Source organism: Equus przewalskii, chromosome 14, assembly GCF_037783145.1.
Source record: "Equus przewalskii isolate Varuska chromosome 14, EquPr2, whole genome shotgun sequence".
NCBI lineage: Eukaryota > Metazoa > Chordata > Mammalia > Perissodactyla > Equidae > Equus > Equus przewalskii.
In genome coordinates, this window is record NC_091844.1 from 69,115,887 (window position 1) to 69,130,728 (window position 14,842).

General features: G+C 50.4%; 1 protein-coding gene across 3 annotated transcripts in view; it reads left to right on the forward strand.

Annotated features, from left to right (window-relative positions):
- CIB4 (calcium and integrin binding family member 4) overlaps positions 1-14,658 on the forward strand; it is a 99,072-nt gene extending 84,414 nt beyond the window's left edge. For 2 of the 3 annotated variants that reach the window (XM_070573090.1, XM_008513043.2), the window contains exons 4-7: positions 2,764-2,905; positions 11,848-11,957; positions 12,853-12,941; positions 14,457-14,658. In XM_070573090.1, the coding sequence (XP_070429191.1) occupies positions 2,764-2,905; positions 11,848-11,957; positions 12,853-12,941; positions 14,457-14,487 (372 nt within the window). In that variant the 3' untranslated portion in view covers positions 14,488-14,658. Of the gene's footprint in view, positions 1-2,763; positions 2,906-11,847; positions 11,958-12,097; positions 12,657-12,852; positions 12,942-14,456 lie in introns of those variants that run through there. The other variant, XM_070573091.1, reaches the window with a different exon arrangement.
- The last annotated feature ends 184 nt before the right edge of the window (positions 14,659-14,842 follow it).

The window sequence follows — 14,842 nt, forward strand, 5'->3', positions numbered from 1 at the left end:
GTGAGCTTGCTGATCTGTCTTGCACTTGTTCGAGTGCAGGAAAACAGAACTGAAGCTGGGACTCGTCGTTCTGTCTGACTAGATTCTCATCATCTCTACCTCACAGAGAAGAACTTGTAGTTTGAGTACAAGAGGTATCTGCCCTGACATTTCCGTGTTGTTCACTTGCATTTGCATTGTAAGCATTATCTTCGATTGTGGTTCCCTCGCAGGGATCTTGTTAAGCCACTTATCCATTGTGAGCGTTATGTAGTTAAAATTCGGCAAAGCAATCTGTAAAGCCACTTAGCTGGGTCCACGTGCCCTGGAACACATCACCGAAGCTGGAGTTAGTGTCTGAGGCAGTCAAACGGAGCATTCCTGGGGATGTCGAGGGGAAGGGACGGAGGAAGCACACACGGCAGGAGCTTCTTTGGAAGTTCTAGCAGGGCTGCCTGGATTCACCCCAACCCCGACCACTCCTGGAACATGTACTTGTATAGATGAGTGAGATTAACCGGTCACCTGGGGATCTTATTACAACGCAGGGTCTCGGGTGTGTTAGTTTGCTACAGTTGCTGTAACAATATACCACAACCCCATGGCTTAAACCACAGAAATTTACTGTCTCAGTTCTGGAGGCTGGACATGTGCAATCAAGGTGTCTGCAGGCTTGGTTCCTTCTGAAGGTTGTGAGGAAGGCTCTTTTCCAGGCCTCTCTCCCAGCTTCTGGTGGCTTGCTGGCATCTTTGGCATCCTTGGCCTGTAGACGCATCACCTCGATCTCTGCCTTCATCTCCACACGGTGTTCTCTCTGAGTGCGTGTCTCTGAGTCCAACTTTCCCCCTTTTATAAGGACATCTGTCATATTGGATTACGGCCCCACCCTACTTCCTATTGCCCTCATCTTAACTAGTTACATTTAAATGACCCTATTTCCAAATGAGGTCGCATTCCAAGGTGCTGGCGGTTAGGACTTCAACAGATAAGTTTTCAGGGAGACAATCCCATCCCCCATGCTGGGCCACACCCAGACCTTAAAACAGGAGCTCTGAGGGCGTGAGTTTACAATTCACGTTTTTAACAAGGACCTGGGGTAACCTGCATGCTCTCTAAAGTTTGAGAACTATATGGCTACCTGAGGTGACACAGAAAGTCTTCCTTCCGGCCTCAAGTACATAGGAATACCAAATAAAATTAAACCATAGATTTAATATGTAGCTGAGTTCAAAAGAAATGAAAGGGAAGTTTCCTGTGCGCAGAATGGAGAAATCAAAGCCAGAGAGCTGAGCACTGGCTGGGGCTGGGGCAGCCCCAAGGAGAGGTGGACAAGGAGCTGGGCCCCCAGAGGTGGGGCTCAAGGCCTGTAAGGGAAGTGATGGGGCCACTGCGTGCTTGAAGCAGAGGAACTAACCCTTTGGTGTGAAGCCTGGAGCCTTGAGGAGATACCGTGTCAGTGAAAGGGGACTAGAAAAATCAACCAGGGATTTGCTTCAACTAATTAAAAATTTGAAAGATTGAGGAACTACTGGCCACTCTGATCTGCCCTGTGAGTTCACAGAATCCAACAGCTTTCTTAGCTGAGGTGCAGCCAAGGGAAAGAAATGTTCGTCGGTGGGGAGGGAGGGATCGGGGGTCATTGTGGATCACTAGAGCAAAATCGGGATCCAACGAGGCCTGCCAGGAGGCGGGTGGTTTGGAACAGGCCAGTGCTGGGCCCCTGCACAACTGGGGGAAGGAGTCCTGGCAGGTGGGAATGGATTAGGGGCACAGAAAGTGGGAGGAGGAGGTTGCAAAGACAAACTCGCTACTTTCAAAGATTTCCAGGCCTGCTCTGTGCCTTTAACTCTCATTAGGTCTGCCCACCGCTCCACCCCACAGCCCACCCAGCCTGCCCATTCCTGGGGCCCGAGGGAGAGCAGCGAGGTGGCCTTAGCGGGCTGCCTCTGAACTGGTGAGAAACGACTGGGGTGTTTGCTCAGAACCAGGTGGCACTGACATCGGAAGCGCCCTCTCATGTGTTCCCCTGGCCAGGCCCAGTTTAGGGGAGCCAAGCTTCCTAAAATCACCTTACTCGCTTGGCACTCGAATTTGAGAAATAGTCTGGTTTAAAAATGAAAATTTCTGTGCAAATTATACTATCTGTAGTAGTTATAAACAACTAACAGCTACCACTTGTTGAGTGTTATTTATCAGACATTGAGCCCTCTTAGACTTACGCTGTTTAATCCTCACAACAAGCCTATAGGCCAATATAGTATTACCCCACCCAACCCCGTAGGTGGGAAAACTTAGCCTCAGGAGATCATGTAATTTGTCTGCACTAAGGTTACTCACTAGTAAACACTGAGGCCAGGACTTAAACCTGGGTCTGTCTGACTTATACATCAACATGTTGACAGTGGCTGACTCTGGGGACTGGATTACAAAGAATTTTTATCCCATTCTTCATGCTTTTTTTTTGTATTTTCCAAATTTTGTACATAACATGGAGAAAATTAATAACCATAAAAAAGAGTAAGACCAAAATATGAATCCTTAGAAGGTGCATGCAGGAGGTGATGACAGTGAGGAGAGTGATGTTAAACATAGTCCTTCATCCCTGGTACCCTCCATCACACCCAGGGTCCTGGTTCGCTGACCCAGCATCTACTCCAATATTTAATCTGTTGCTGTTATTTTCTTCTCAAACTCAGGACACTGTGCTTCGGGAAGATGAGCAAGGGCCAGGGAGGCATGAACTTGATGGTGATAGAACTCGTGCTTCCTCCTCCCCACCCACAGGTCAACCCTTTCAGAGACCGAATCTGCAGAGTGTTCGCCCACAACGGTGTGTTCTCCTTTGAGGATGTGCTGGGCATGGCATCTGTGTTCAGTGAGCAGGCTTGCCCCAGCCTGAAGATTGAGTACGCCTTTCGCATCTATGGTGGGTGCTGTGGGGGACGGGGAGGGGAGGGGCGAGTGCCACAGAGTACATACCACATCTGGAATCCATTGACATCAGTGCATTGGTGAGGTGGTGTTATTGGGGTTCACTTGGGTATTAATGGGTATTGTCATATTTCTCAAACACTGTAGACTTTTAAAAAATGATTGAGAACTACTACTCCAAGAGATTGATGCCCTCCCCTCCATGCCATCAGAAGCAAATGGAGTCATTGGTGTTGCTACTTCATGGTTGTGGTGTGGGCAGGCCAGAGAGAGGACTACATATGGATATGAAGGAGTTATGCTTGATTTGCATAAGTTAAGAGATTCAACCACTGAAACTGGCTCGGTTACTAAATGGCTGAGAAATCTTGGGCAAATCATTTCACCTTTCTGGGCCTCAGTTTCTTCATCCTTAAAATGAAGGGTTTGAGAAAGATCATCTCTGAGGTCCTATGATATTTTTTGGTCTCTGATTTTGTCTGGGGTAGCCGTAAGACTCTGCTAAAGATGGCTCTTCTGCAGGCTCATGGCCCCTTAGCACAGCTGGGATGCCTGGAATTCTCAAAAAGAATCAAAAAGAAAGAAACAAAGAAATCTTGAGAAGGCTTCGAACAGACCATGTGCAAGGCTTTAAGCTTATCGTGGCAACTTCTTGGCCCCAAAGAACTTGTATCTTAGGCTTGAATAGTTTGGCATCTCACCTGCCTTCCTTTCCTGCCAGCTCCTCCCCTATTGCCACATAGTGGACACCAGCTTATTCCTGCCTCATGGAGTGGAGGAGTTTTAAGCCAGATGGACCTATGAGGGCTCAGTTTTCTCATCTGTAAAAAGGACTTAATGATATTTTTGTATCCCACATGTTCTCAGGCTTAGCATCCAGTAAACTCAAATAAAATCACAGATTCCCCTGCTGAGAATAGCTGAGAAGCTCCTATCATACTGTCACTTGCACAGATAGCAACTATAAACTCTAAACAAAAAATAAAAATCAACTACCTGATGGCAGTAGAAAGCTTCTAGCAGCAGAGAGTTGACACTTAGAAGAAGGAAATGGTACTGGATGGTCCTCTCCGCCTCCTTTTTTCCTTCTTTTTTAGTTTGAAGGTGGGCTTCAGTGAGCAGCATCATGCAGGACTGATAGAAACCCCGAACTCTTTCTGATTTGAAGGATCAGAGTTTGGAGCACTTCTCCCCTGAAAAGTGAAAAGAAGGTAGAGTCCATGAAAGAAAGCCAGAGAAAGGGTGCCCAAATTTTGTGTATGAACCATGCCCAAGTCTCTTTCTGACCTCTAAACCATGTATACAAAGGGAGATTCAAAGCAGCTCAAGTGAGGATAGAAGAACTCAACAGAGATTTGAGCTGCCACTGCATTTTAACAAGGTCCCTGTGTGACAGGGTTTGCAGTTTACATCCAACTAATTGCCTGCTTGTATAAAAAAATTCAGCACTCTTTGGAGGAATATAACAGCATCCAAAGTTTCCACAATAAAGCATTTATAATGCCTAAGATACAAGCCAAAATTATTCAATATACAAAGTTAAAAAAAAAAACACAGAAAAATGGATTCATTCTTGAGAATGGAGGCTGACTCTGACATGATCCAGATGTTAGAATTACTGACAATTATCTTAAAACAGCTATTATAACCGTATCCAATGATGTAAAAGAAAATATGCTCATAATGAATGAAAAGATAGGAATTCTCAGCCAAGAAATAGAAACTATAGGAATCAAATAGAAAATATAGAACTGAAAAACAAAATATCTGAAATAAGAACAGAGAGAAAAAAATATATATGATGAGAAAAAGGAACAGAGCCTTAGGGACATGTAGGACAATAGAAAGGTCTAATGTATATTCAATTGGAATCTCAGGAGGAGACGAGTGAATGAATGGGACGGAAAAGGTATTTGAACAAATAATTGCCCCAAATGTCCTAAATTTGCTATAGGAAACACATTTACAGTGAAATTCAAGAGGAGTAAGTACAAATGAAATCACATACCCAAATTCAGTTGGCTTAGTAGTCCCTGCCTCCCATGCATTAGTCTTCCTCCTTCCTTACCCCCAAGTATTTCTGGGGGTCCCCAGGGAGTTTCCAATGTATCTAAGGAGTTCTAGACCACTAGTCGCTGCTACATTCCGTCAGGCCTTCTGCCACAGAGCACTTGCTGCGCTGTCTCAAGCCTCTTCTGTCTCCTGTCAGTACTCTCCTGGACGGAGCAGCTCTTCTGGATGGAGAATGCAGGCCCAGACTGGGTGCTCCTGTCTTAGCCAAGAGTCTTTAGGTTGCAGGTAACAGGAACTCACTGTGTAGAAGGCAAATGATGAAGAACAGGAGTGCATTAGCTTTCCATGCTGCATAATAAATTACCACAACCTTAGTGGCTTCAAATGACCCACATTTATAATGTCACAATTTCTGTAGGTTAAGAGTCCAGGCATGGTTTAGTTGGTCCTGTTCTTAGGTTTTCACAAGACTGCAATCAAAATTCTGGCCGGGCTGCATTCTCACCTGGAGAATGCTTGACTGGGGAAAAATCCACTTCTAAGCTCACTCCAGTTGCTGGCAGAATTTATTTCTTTGTGTCTATAGAACTTACAACCCTGGTTTCTTGCTGGCTATTGGCTGGAGGCGGGCCTCAATTTCCAGAGGCTGACCTGTGCTCCTTGCCTCATGGGCCTACTCACCCATGGTCACTTGCTTCTTCAAAGACAGCTAGGGAGAGAGTCTCTTGAGTCAGTATGCTGGAAAGATAGAGTCTTATCTGATGCAACCACAGAAGTGACATCCCATCACTGTTGCCAAATTCTGTTGGTTAGCAGTCCCCACCCACTCACATTAAAGCATGAACACCAAGAAGGACAGATCATCAGAGGTTGGGGGGCACTAGAGTTTATCCACCACAAGCAGTGTGGAACCTATGGAAGAATGGAGGCAGGCCTCCTGAGGGCCTAGGATGTAGCTGGCAAGTGATCAGGAAGCAAGACAGCTACTTTCTCCTTTTCTCTCTATGGCTGTTTAGTCCCTCGTCTCTGTTTCTCTCCGTTTACCTTCTCTTTCTGCAGATCTGATTTTTATGCTTCTGTGCCTATGGGCCAAAGACGACTACCCTGGCCCCCCACATGGCCTGGGGGCTTCACTCAGACTGACTAGCCGCAAGCATCTGTTTCTCTTCCATTTTCCCAGGAGATGCTGATTGGCTCAAACAAACCAATGATCTAGCTGCCCCTGGGTTAGGTGATCGGCCTTCTCCAATCGACCACAGCCAAGAAGAAGCAGAGCCACGTAAACAAACATGGCGCCAGAGGCCTACCACTGGAGCGGGTGGGAGGATGGATGCTTCTCAGAGATGGTAAAGTGTAGCCTGGGCAGATGTCCCAAAAGATGTCTGTCTCAGACGTCTTTCCATGGCTCCCAGAGCTAAACAAACAAAAACACCCAAACCCTTCAGGGAGCTGGAAGAGCAGCAGGTTCTCTTCAGGCTCCAAGGCACGGGAGCCAAACTGCATTCAGCTCAGAAGTGGGGAGAATGCCCTCACTCTCAAGAGGTCCGACTGAGCGCCTCAGGCCAGATCCAGGACCAGACACCACCTGTCCCTCACGGTCCTTGTATCTTCTTCCACCCTCCCTTTCCGAGCCCCTCGAGTGGTTTCCGTCCTCCTTGAGCTCAAGTACAAAAACAAAAAGCACAAAATCTTCGTGCAAATCAGCTGTGAAAATAGACACCCAGGGACTCTTCAACTCCAGGACCTCATCAGTTATACCCAGACAAACCCGAATTCTCTTTGGGCTGAGCAGACTTGTGACCTCGTAGACCTGTCAGCAGGATTAGAGATGGGACAGGGGAATCTCTAAGCCCGATGCCTGGCATGTGGTAGCTGCTCACTAAATTGAGGTGGGAGTGGCAGCAATGGAGGCAGAAGAGGAGGAATAAAAAGAAAGAAAGGGAGAAGGAGACGGAAAGGAGAAGACAGTGGTGGTAACGGCCACGGTGATCATTCTTAGCCAAAGCCCAAGACCTAACTCAGTGCTTTGAACCCTCGTTACTCCAAGGGTGGCCCACGCATGAGCAGCATCAACACAGCCAGGAAGCTTGTTAGAAATGCAGAATCTCAGGCCCCACTGCCCACCTACTGAATCAGAACCCACCTTGTAACAAGACCCCCGTGGTTCCTTGCACCTGGAAGTTTAAGAAGCGCTGTTCTAACCTGCAGGTTCTCAGCTGTGGCTCCCCACTGGAATCACCTGGGGGCTTTTTAAGACCTACGGCTCCTTGGGCCCCAGCTGCCGAGATGCGATGTGATGGTGCTGGGTAGGCCCTGTTCGTTGGCTTTTTAAAAGCTCCCCGGGTGATTCCACAGTGCAGCAGAGTTTGAGAACTACTACTCTGACCTACCATGTCAGTTAGGATTGCATTCAGTTATGTGGAAGAGCATCCATGTTTAAAAAAAAAGGAGCCTAGGATCAGGCAGTCCGGAGCCAGGGGCACAGCTCCAGGAAGTAACCCAGGGCCCCGGCTCCTTCAAGCCTCCTGATCTGCCATCTTTACTGTGGGACTGCTGTCCTCAGAGTCACAAAGTGGTTTTTGTGCCTGCAGGCATCTCATCTTCATTCCAGGCAGGAAGAAAAAGGGATGGGAGGAGGAAAAAGGGCAAAATGGACATTCAAAGGCACAGATTGTCTAGTCTTCCTTAGCAAACTTTCTTGGAAGCCCTACCCAGTCCCTTTGGCCATGACTATGTTTATAACTTCATTGGCCAGAACTATGTCACATGGCCACACATAGAGGCAAGGAGACTGGAAAGCAGAGTATTTTAAACCAAACATGGTGTCAGCCTGAACAAGAATTGTAGTTCCGTTAGTAAGAAGGGAGGGGGAAGTGATTTGGTGAAGAATCCAGCAAGGCCAATATACCTACCTGGGATGTGCCTACTGGGCTCCAGTTTCTGCTTTGAGGGATAGTCCTGGCCTCCAGCAAATCCATCCTCCTCTCGGCACCTCCGGGGAGACTTGTACTTGTCAGAGGCCAACATCCCAGCACCGCCTGCCTGCTCCCAACAGCATGGCCTCCACCAGATAGGAATTACCCTCGGGCAGCTGCCAGAGCACCAGCAGCAGACTTTCCCGCACGTTCCCAAGATCTGATGCAGTGACAAGGGATGCTGGTGGCTGGGAGAGGCAGGGAGGCAACCTCAGCTCTCGCGGGAACAGTAATGAAAGCGTGCCCTGCCTCACTTGATCAAATGGGCTAATTTTTGTGAAAGTACTGCGCTGTCAATTGCAAGGAGTAACATGACAGAGAGGTTGGGATGATGATGGTAAGAGTGTTTTGGGGGGATGTGAGGGCTGAGCTCTGACTCTACCAGCTCTCTAATCTCCCCCATTGTTGGGAAACAGCAAGAGGAAGGCTCCCCCTCCCCAGAGTGGCCCAAGGATGCAGGCCCTGAGGCCGCATGGGCTGGCCAGTGGCCCAGAGCTCCCAGCCCCCAGCCCTTTCCCAGGCTGCTCTGCCCTTGCACCCCCAAAGGAGGGGAACAGTCCAGAACTACATTTTACTCTAGCAAATTATTCTGTTTCCAGATGGCTTGGGACCAAAGTAGTGTCACTTTGCTGCAGTCTCTGCATATGGAAGCTGGGCCAGCAGGATGCCTGGGGACACTGCGGGGTCTCTGGGAGAGGCCGCAGAGCTTATAACCAGCAGTGCAACGTCATTGTGGCTGCCCACTGCCTCCAGTCCCAGCGCTGGTCCCTCCGCCCCGTGACCCATGGCGTGTAATTGCAGAGCTGTGCAGGGAGAGCCTGGGTGAACGTGTCAGGCCGGAGCCTCCAGTCCCTGGGGCTGATAAACATTCAACCAGGGGAGAGCCACCTACTTAAGGAATGACGCGGTTAGTTGTACCCTCCACATCCATATCCTGCCTTGGGAACAGAGACAAAAGTCTTGGCTCTACCACTGAAGGATCCTGTGACATCCGCAAACTCACTCCTCCACTCTGGGCCCAATCCAGCTCTCGCTCTCACTCTTCAAGGCAGAATATTACTGTTTCTAAGGTTTACATTTTTAGTAGTTAATAATCATCAAGTGATACAGAATTGAGTCTTTACTATATCCAATAAACACATTCCATATGCCAACGCCACGCCAAGTGACTTACATGTATCTTCTTATTCAACCTTCACAGCAACTCTGTGGAGGTGCTGCTATCACCCGTTTTACAGATGAGGAAAATGAGGCTCAGATAATGAATTACTTAGGATTAAATTTAGTGGCAAATGACAGGGAACCCCAAGTGGCTCACACAAGATAGCTTCCCAGATCACTGGCCACTACGTGCTCTGTCTCTAACACGGAGAATTCCAGGGCCACTTGTCCATGATGGTTCTGCAGCGCTGGGGACCCAGGTTCCTCCTATTTTGTCGCTTTATCTTGCATTCCCAAGGTCGCCTCATTGTCACAAAGGGCTACACCTTCTCTTTAAAGACATTCCCAGAAGTTGCCTGCGCCTCTTCTGCTTGCGTCTCTTTGGCCAGAACTCAGTTGTGTGGCCACAGCCAGCTGCAAGGGAGGCTGGGAAATGTAGTGATCATTTTAGATGGTCATCTGCCCAGCAAAAAATTGGCACTTTATTACAATAAAATTATGAATGATTAATGGCACAGACTGCCCATAGAGTCACACTGCCTGGGTTTAATCTTGTCTCCATCACTTGCCAATGTGTGACCTTGGGTAGTTCATTCGCTCACTTAGCCAGCAAATACTCATTGAGTGCCTACTGTGTTCCAGGCATTGTTCTAGCAGCTAGAGATACGGTAGTGACCAAAAAGACGAGAACTTCTGCCCTTGTGGAATTGGCATTCTAGTGGAGGGAAGCAAACGAGCTAAGGAGCGGCACACACAGTGTGTCAGGCAGTATCGGTGCTGGGAGAGAGGCCAAGCAGGGAAAGGGGCAGGAAGGACGATGTTCGACAGGTTCTGGGTAGCACCCTGGTGAGAAGCTGGCCTTTGAATCAAGACCCAGAGGATCTCTGGGGTGAGTGTTCCAGTGAGGGGACCCCGGTGCAAAGGCCCTGAGGCAGGAGTGTGCCTCGCCTGATGGAGGACTGGCGAGAGGCAGAGCGAGGGCAGGGCAGACCCTGGGCTTTCCTGTGGCTGAGATGGGAGCCTGTGAGAGAGGTGCTGGGGGAGGAATGAAGGACAATGAACGGGCTCACTCTGGCTGCTCTGTTGAGAACAGACTGAAGGGGGTGGAATGAGAGGCGGGAGACCAGCTGGGAGGCTGCTGTGGATCCTAGAGAGAGGCGACAGTGGCTGGACCAGGGCGGAGGCAGTGCAGGGGGGAGAGGTCATCCGGCTGGGTTTTCTCTCTCTTGAAGTTGGAGCTGGGAGGGTCTGCTGATCCCTCAGCTGTGGGGGACAAGGGAAGGAGACAGTCAAGGAGGACTCCGAGATCATTGGCCGAGTGACTTGAGGGTGGCGTTGCCCATTTGCAGCAGGTTTGGGGGCAGGGTGGAGGGCGCCTACCAGGAGTTTGGGTTTGGACGGACCTATCAGACCTGCAAGCGGAGAGGGCGGGAAGCAGGTGAATATACGCGCCTCAGGTCAGGAGGAGCCCAGGCTGGAGATGTAACTTTGGGATTCATCAGTGTATAGAGGATATTTAAAGGCAAGAGGCTGAAATGAGATTAAGGAAGTGAGCGTGGTTATTTAATCTCTGTGTGCCTCAGTTTCTATAACTGTCATGAGGATTAAGGCAGTGGAATATAAAGCCTTCAGACCATTGCCTGGCACATCTGTGTCTGCCATGGTGATAATGACTATACTTGACTAATTTATTGCATTTACTACATGGCTGATGAGTGGTGCAGGGACTGTGCTGGGTGTCCTAGGGGAGGGCTGCCAAGAATGTCGGTACAACCGTCTCATCGTGGCATTCAAGGCCCTTCGAAGCTCCACCCACCTCCCAGACTTAACCTCTGACCTTCTCCCAAGCCTCTGTTCCCCTCACACCAGACTGATCACCCCAGTGCTGTTCTTTTTCTGCCACTGTCCCTAGCGACTCTGGCACCTCCTCCAGTTGCCATCTCTGAAGACCCAAGCCTTTTAGTCCTTCTTTGATGCCTTGTCCTCCAAGAGTCTTCCTCATTCACACCCCCAGCCCCATCCAGAGATGAACAAGCACATCCGGAAACCCTCAGAGTCCTAGGCATGCCTGTTTCTCTCTTCCTGGAGCCAAGCTGCTCAAGGGCCCGACAGTCTCCCCTGCACCCCCAGCCTGGGAGCTCCTTGTGGGCAGGAACCAGCCCGATACATCTCTGCGCCTGATGCAGAGTGACAGGAGCAGGCACGTGTGCCCAGGTCCTCTGGCTCGAAAGCCAGGCCTCCTCCTGCTCCCCGATGCTGCCCAGCTTCCAGCCACCAAAAGACACGTGGCTCGTGAGGTCTGAGACTGGGATTTCCACAGCGTGGTGGGTGCTGTTGGACTCGGGGCCCAGCCAGCCAGGTCTGAATCTCCAGCCTTCCACTCGTTGGTAGTGTACACAAATCATATAACACCTCTGTGCCTGTTTCCCTTTGGTAAAGTGAGACTTACAAAAGGAGAATTGTGAAGATTCAGTGACCTAAAACAGGTGAAGTTCTCAGGACAAATCTGAGCAGGTAGTACCCAATCAATGCTTATTATTATTATTATTACTTTGGGTTATTAACCACCTTCTTCTGTGGCCTGCCCAGCTACTGCAGGGCCTCATCCCTTTGGCCTGCCCAGGTCTCACGGAGTCCTAGGTTCTAGGCCTACCTGGGCCCACTAGGTTCTGCGGGGCACCCCAGAGGCTGGTGGGAGTCTGTGGGGTCCTGGCTGGTACCATGGCCCCCGGGACTCTTGGAGGCCAAGAGAGCCCGCTTCCTCTCAGGCCCTGCCTCCTCTTTGCAGATTTTAATGAGAATGGCTTCATCGACGAGGAGGACCTACAGGAGATCATCCTGCGACTGCTCAACAGTGACGACATGTCGGAGGACCTGCTGACCGACCTCACGAGCCACGTGTGTACCTGGGGCTGTGGGGCTGCGGGTGGGGTGGGCAGGCCATCACCCAAAGCCCCTGGACGGCAGGCAGGGTGAAGTGCCTTGAGGGAGGGGCACATGGCTGGAGGCGACCCCCCAATTTTCTGTCCTTCCTCCAGGATCATGACTCCCTTCCAGGGTCCCCAGAGCATTGTGACAGAGCCACCCACTCCCAGCTGCCCTCCCACCAACACTGCAGTCACTACAGGCAGGGGGCCCCAACAGCATCTTAGCATCAGAGGGACACATCACAACGTTCCCTTCCCCACGTCATCTCAGCACAACACAGTGCCCAGATGCCCCAGAGTGACAGTCCAAAGCGTGGCAGGACATGAAGTCAGCCTTACGAACGCAAGACAGGGCACGGATCCATTTGTCCTGAGACCGTGAGAACCTTTAAGTGTTTTGGGCTGGACTGGAACCAGAAGCAAAGATAAAACCTGAGGGGTCATCGCTGCCTCCCCAAGCTGAGTGCACCTCTTGCAGCACAGAGCCCCAGCCTGTGCCTGAGTGACAGCAGTGCAAGATGTCACCCTGTTCACCCTCCCACCCATTCTCACTGCCAAGTTTGTGCTGGAGGCACTAAGAGGACTCTTCCCATGACGAGACGAGCCCACCAGGTCCCAGACCTCAGTGTACATAACCTCATCTCTCTGCACTTCCGTGTCCTCGCATGGGGTGAGGGGATAGCAGGTGGAGGAGGAGAGTGCCTGCCTCACAAGGGGCAGGGGGGCTCTGGGATGTGTGTTGAGCACCTGGCAGGGAGCCTGACCTGTGGTAGCACTGGGCCTGCGGCACTTCTCCCGGAGCCCTCCGCTCCCATCTCACTTTCTCATACCGGTTCCTCTCTGGCTCTTTCCGCACCCCTGGCCAGGTCCTGAGTGAGTCGGATCTGGACAATGACAACATGCTGTCTTTCTCAGAGTTTGAACATGCAATGGCCAAGTCTCCAGACTTCATGAAGTAAGGCGTTCTGGAGTGGGGGATGCCCAGCACAGTGGGGGGCGGGAAGGGCCCCCCTAGCCTCCCCTCTGCCAAGGGGGCAGCCTTCCCAAGGAGGTCATGAGTTTTCAGGGCACTTTGCAAATTCTTTCAGAATCAGCAAAACTGGAGCTCTTGAGAAATTAGGTAACCTAGAAAGAGGCAGGGAGCGGGTGTTAAAAGGCAAGGGGGAGGATCGCGTTCCAGATCTGCAATGACGTGGGTGATGCAAACTTCCGGTGCTGCCCCTCCACAGCCGCCATCCCTGCAGCTTCTCCCAAAGCCCCCCGGGCTCCAGGACTGACCTTGGGAGCCGCCTTTGCCACTGCCAGGCCTGCTCCCCTGCCCCCGACACCCTCCAGCGGTCACTAGGAGGTGGGAATTTGCATGGGGGTGTGGAGATGCTGGTGGTGGAGCTCAGAGAAGAACTCAAGCCTTTCCAGACCTTGTTGAAGGCAGAAAGGGGCCTTAACGGTCTCATCTGGCCTATGAGATGATTGGCCATCTCCATATTTTCCTGGCCATGTTTCACAGTCTTGTTTGGAACCTTCCAGTTCTGGGAAACACAGCACCCCGAGAGGCAGCCCATTTCGTGATGGAACAGCCCCGCGAGAGCACCCTTCCTGTGATGAGCTGGCACCCGTGTGCATGTGTCTGCTACTCCTGGGCCCTCTTCTGCTCTTGGTCTCATAGTCTAGGTGATTTTGACAGCAAAGGATGCCCACTCAAATGGTTTAACAAGCCAATCAAAAAAGAACAAAGACAGCTAGAGCTCAGAGAGCACCCCGTCAGGCACCCAGGATGGTGATTTTCGCTTTTCTCCGTGCAGAGTCTCTGCCCCTCTCCTCGGCAACTCTACACTTCACTCTATGTGCAAACCAGCATCTCTGCTTTGTCAGACATGATGCCACACACGGCCTCCCCACAGCAGTAAAGTTCATATCTCCCTGGCTCCAAATGACCCTCAGTGACTCCTAAGTAATGTCTCTGAACTCAGACTCCAAATTTCCGGAGAGACAATCTGATTGGCCCTGCTCAGGTCAGGTGTCCACCCCTCTTCCAACCACCTGGCTGAAGGAGAGAGAGGACTCTCCATTCCAACATGGCTGCCACGGGGCTCTGGCTTGGGCAGGCTCTCTAAAAGAGAGTCCACACCTGGGACCACCCCAACCAAGGGTAATTCCTCTTCTTCCTTAACAGCCCAGCACAGAGCTGAGGCTGGAATCCTGTCCTCCTTGAGTTTTTCTTTGAATCTCTCTGATTTCTTTCTATTGGTTCCAGCACGACAATGTTCTGACACCCTTTACATTCTAGTGATGCTAAAAGCAGCTTAAAGAAGGCTTTGGGTTGGCTTGGGAGATCTGCAAACTGGCCACCACGTGGAGAAAGGGACATGAGAGGTGGGCAAAGGTGTCTCTAGGACTACTGTGAACCCAAAAGTCAGAGGGCATGTCAGCACTGCAGGCTCGAGGTGGCTCAGGGAATTCTTTCTTTCAGCTCCTTTCGGATTCACTTCTGGGGATGCTGATGAGGCCACAAATACCTGATCTGGCGGCCCTGAAGGGGACCACTGGAACTTGGAATTCAACCCCATCCAGGTGCTGGGGGACTCTGAGTAGAAGTATGACTTTGTCCCTGCCCTTCCCTCACTTCTAGAATATCATTTATTCAATAAAACAAAAGAAAAGCCTTTTCCTTACCCCATCAGTCCATCATTTTTTGAATGCAGGGTCACAGAGAAGTACTTTTTATTAACAACTGCTCACTCCAGGGCTTAGGTTTGCTGATGACACTCAGCAAGCTGGGGTGGCCAGTTTTTTTGAGGGCAGGGTTCAAATCCAACCCCATGTCACAGCAGGGACCAGGCCAAATGGGATGCAGTT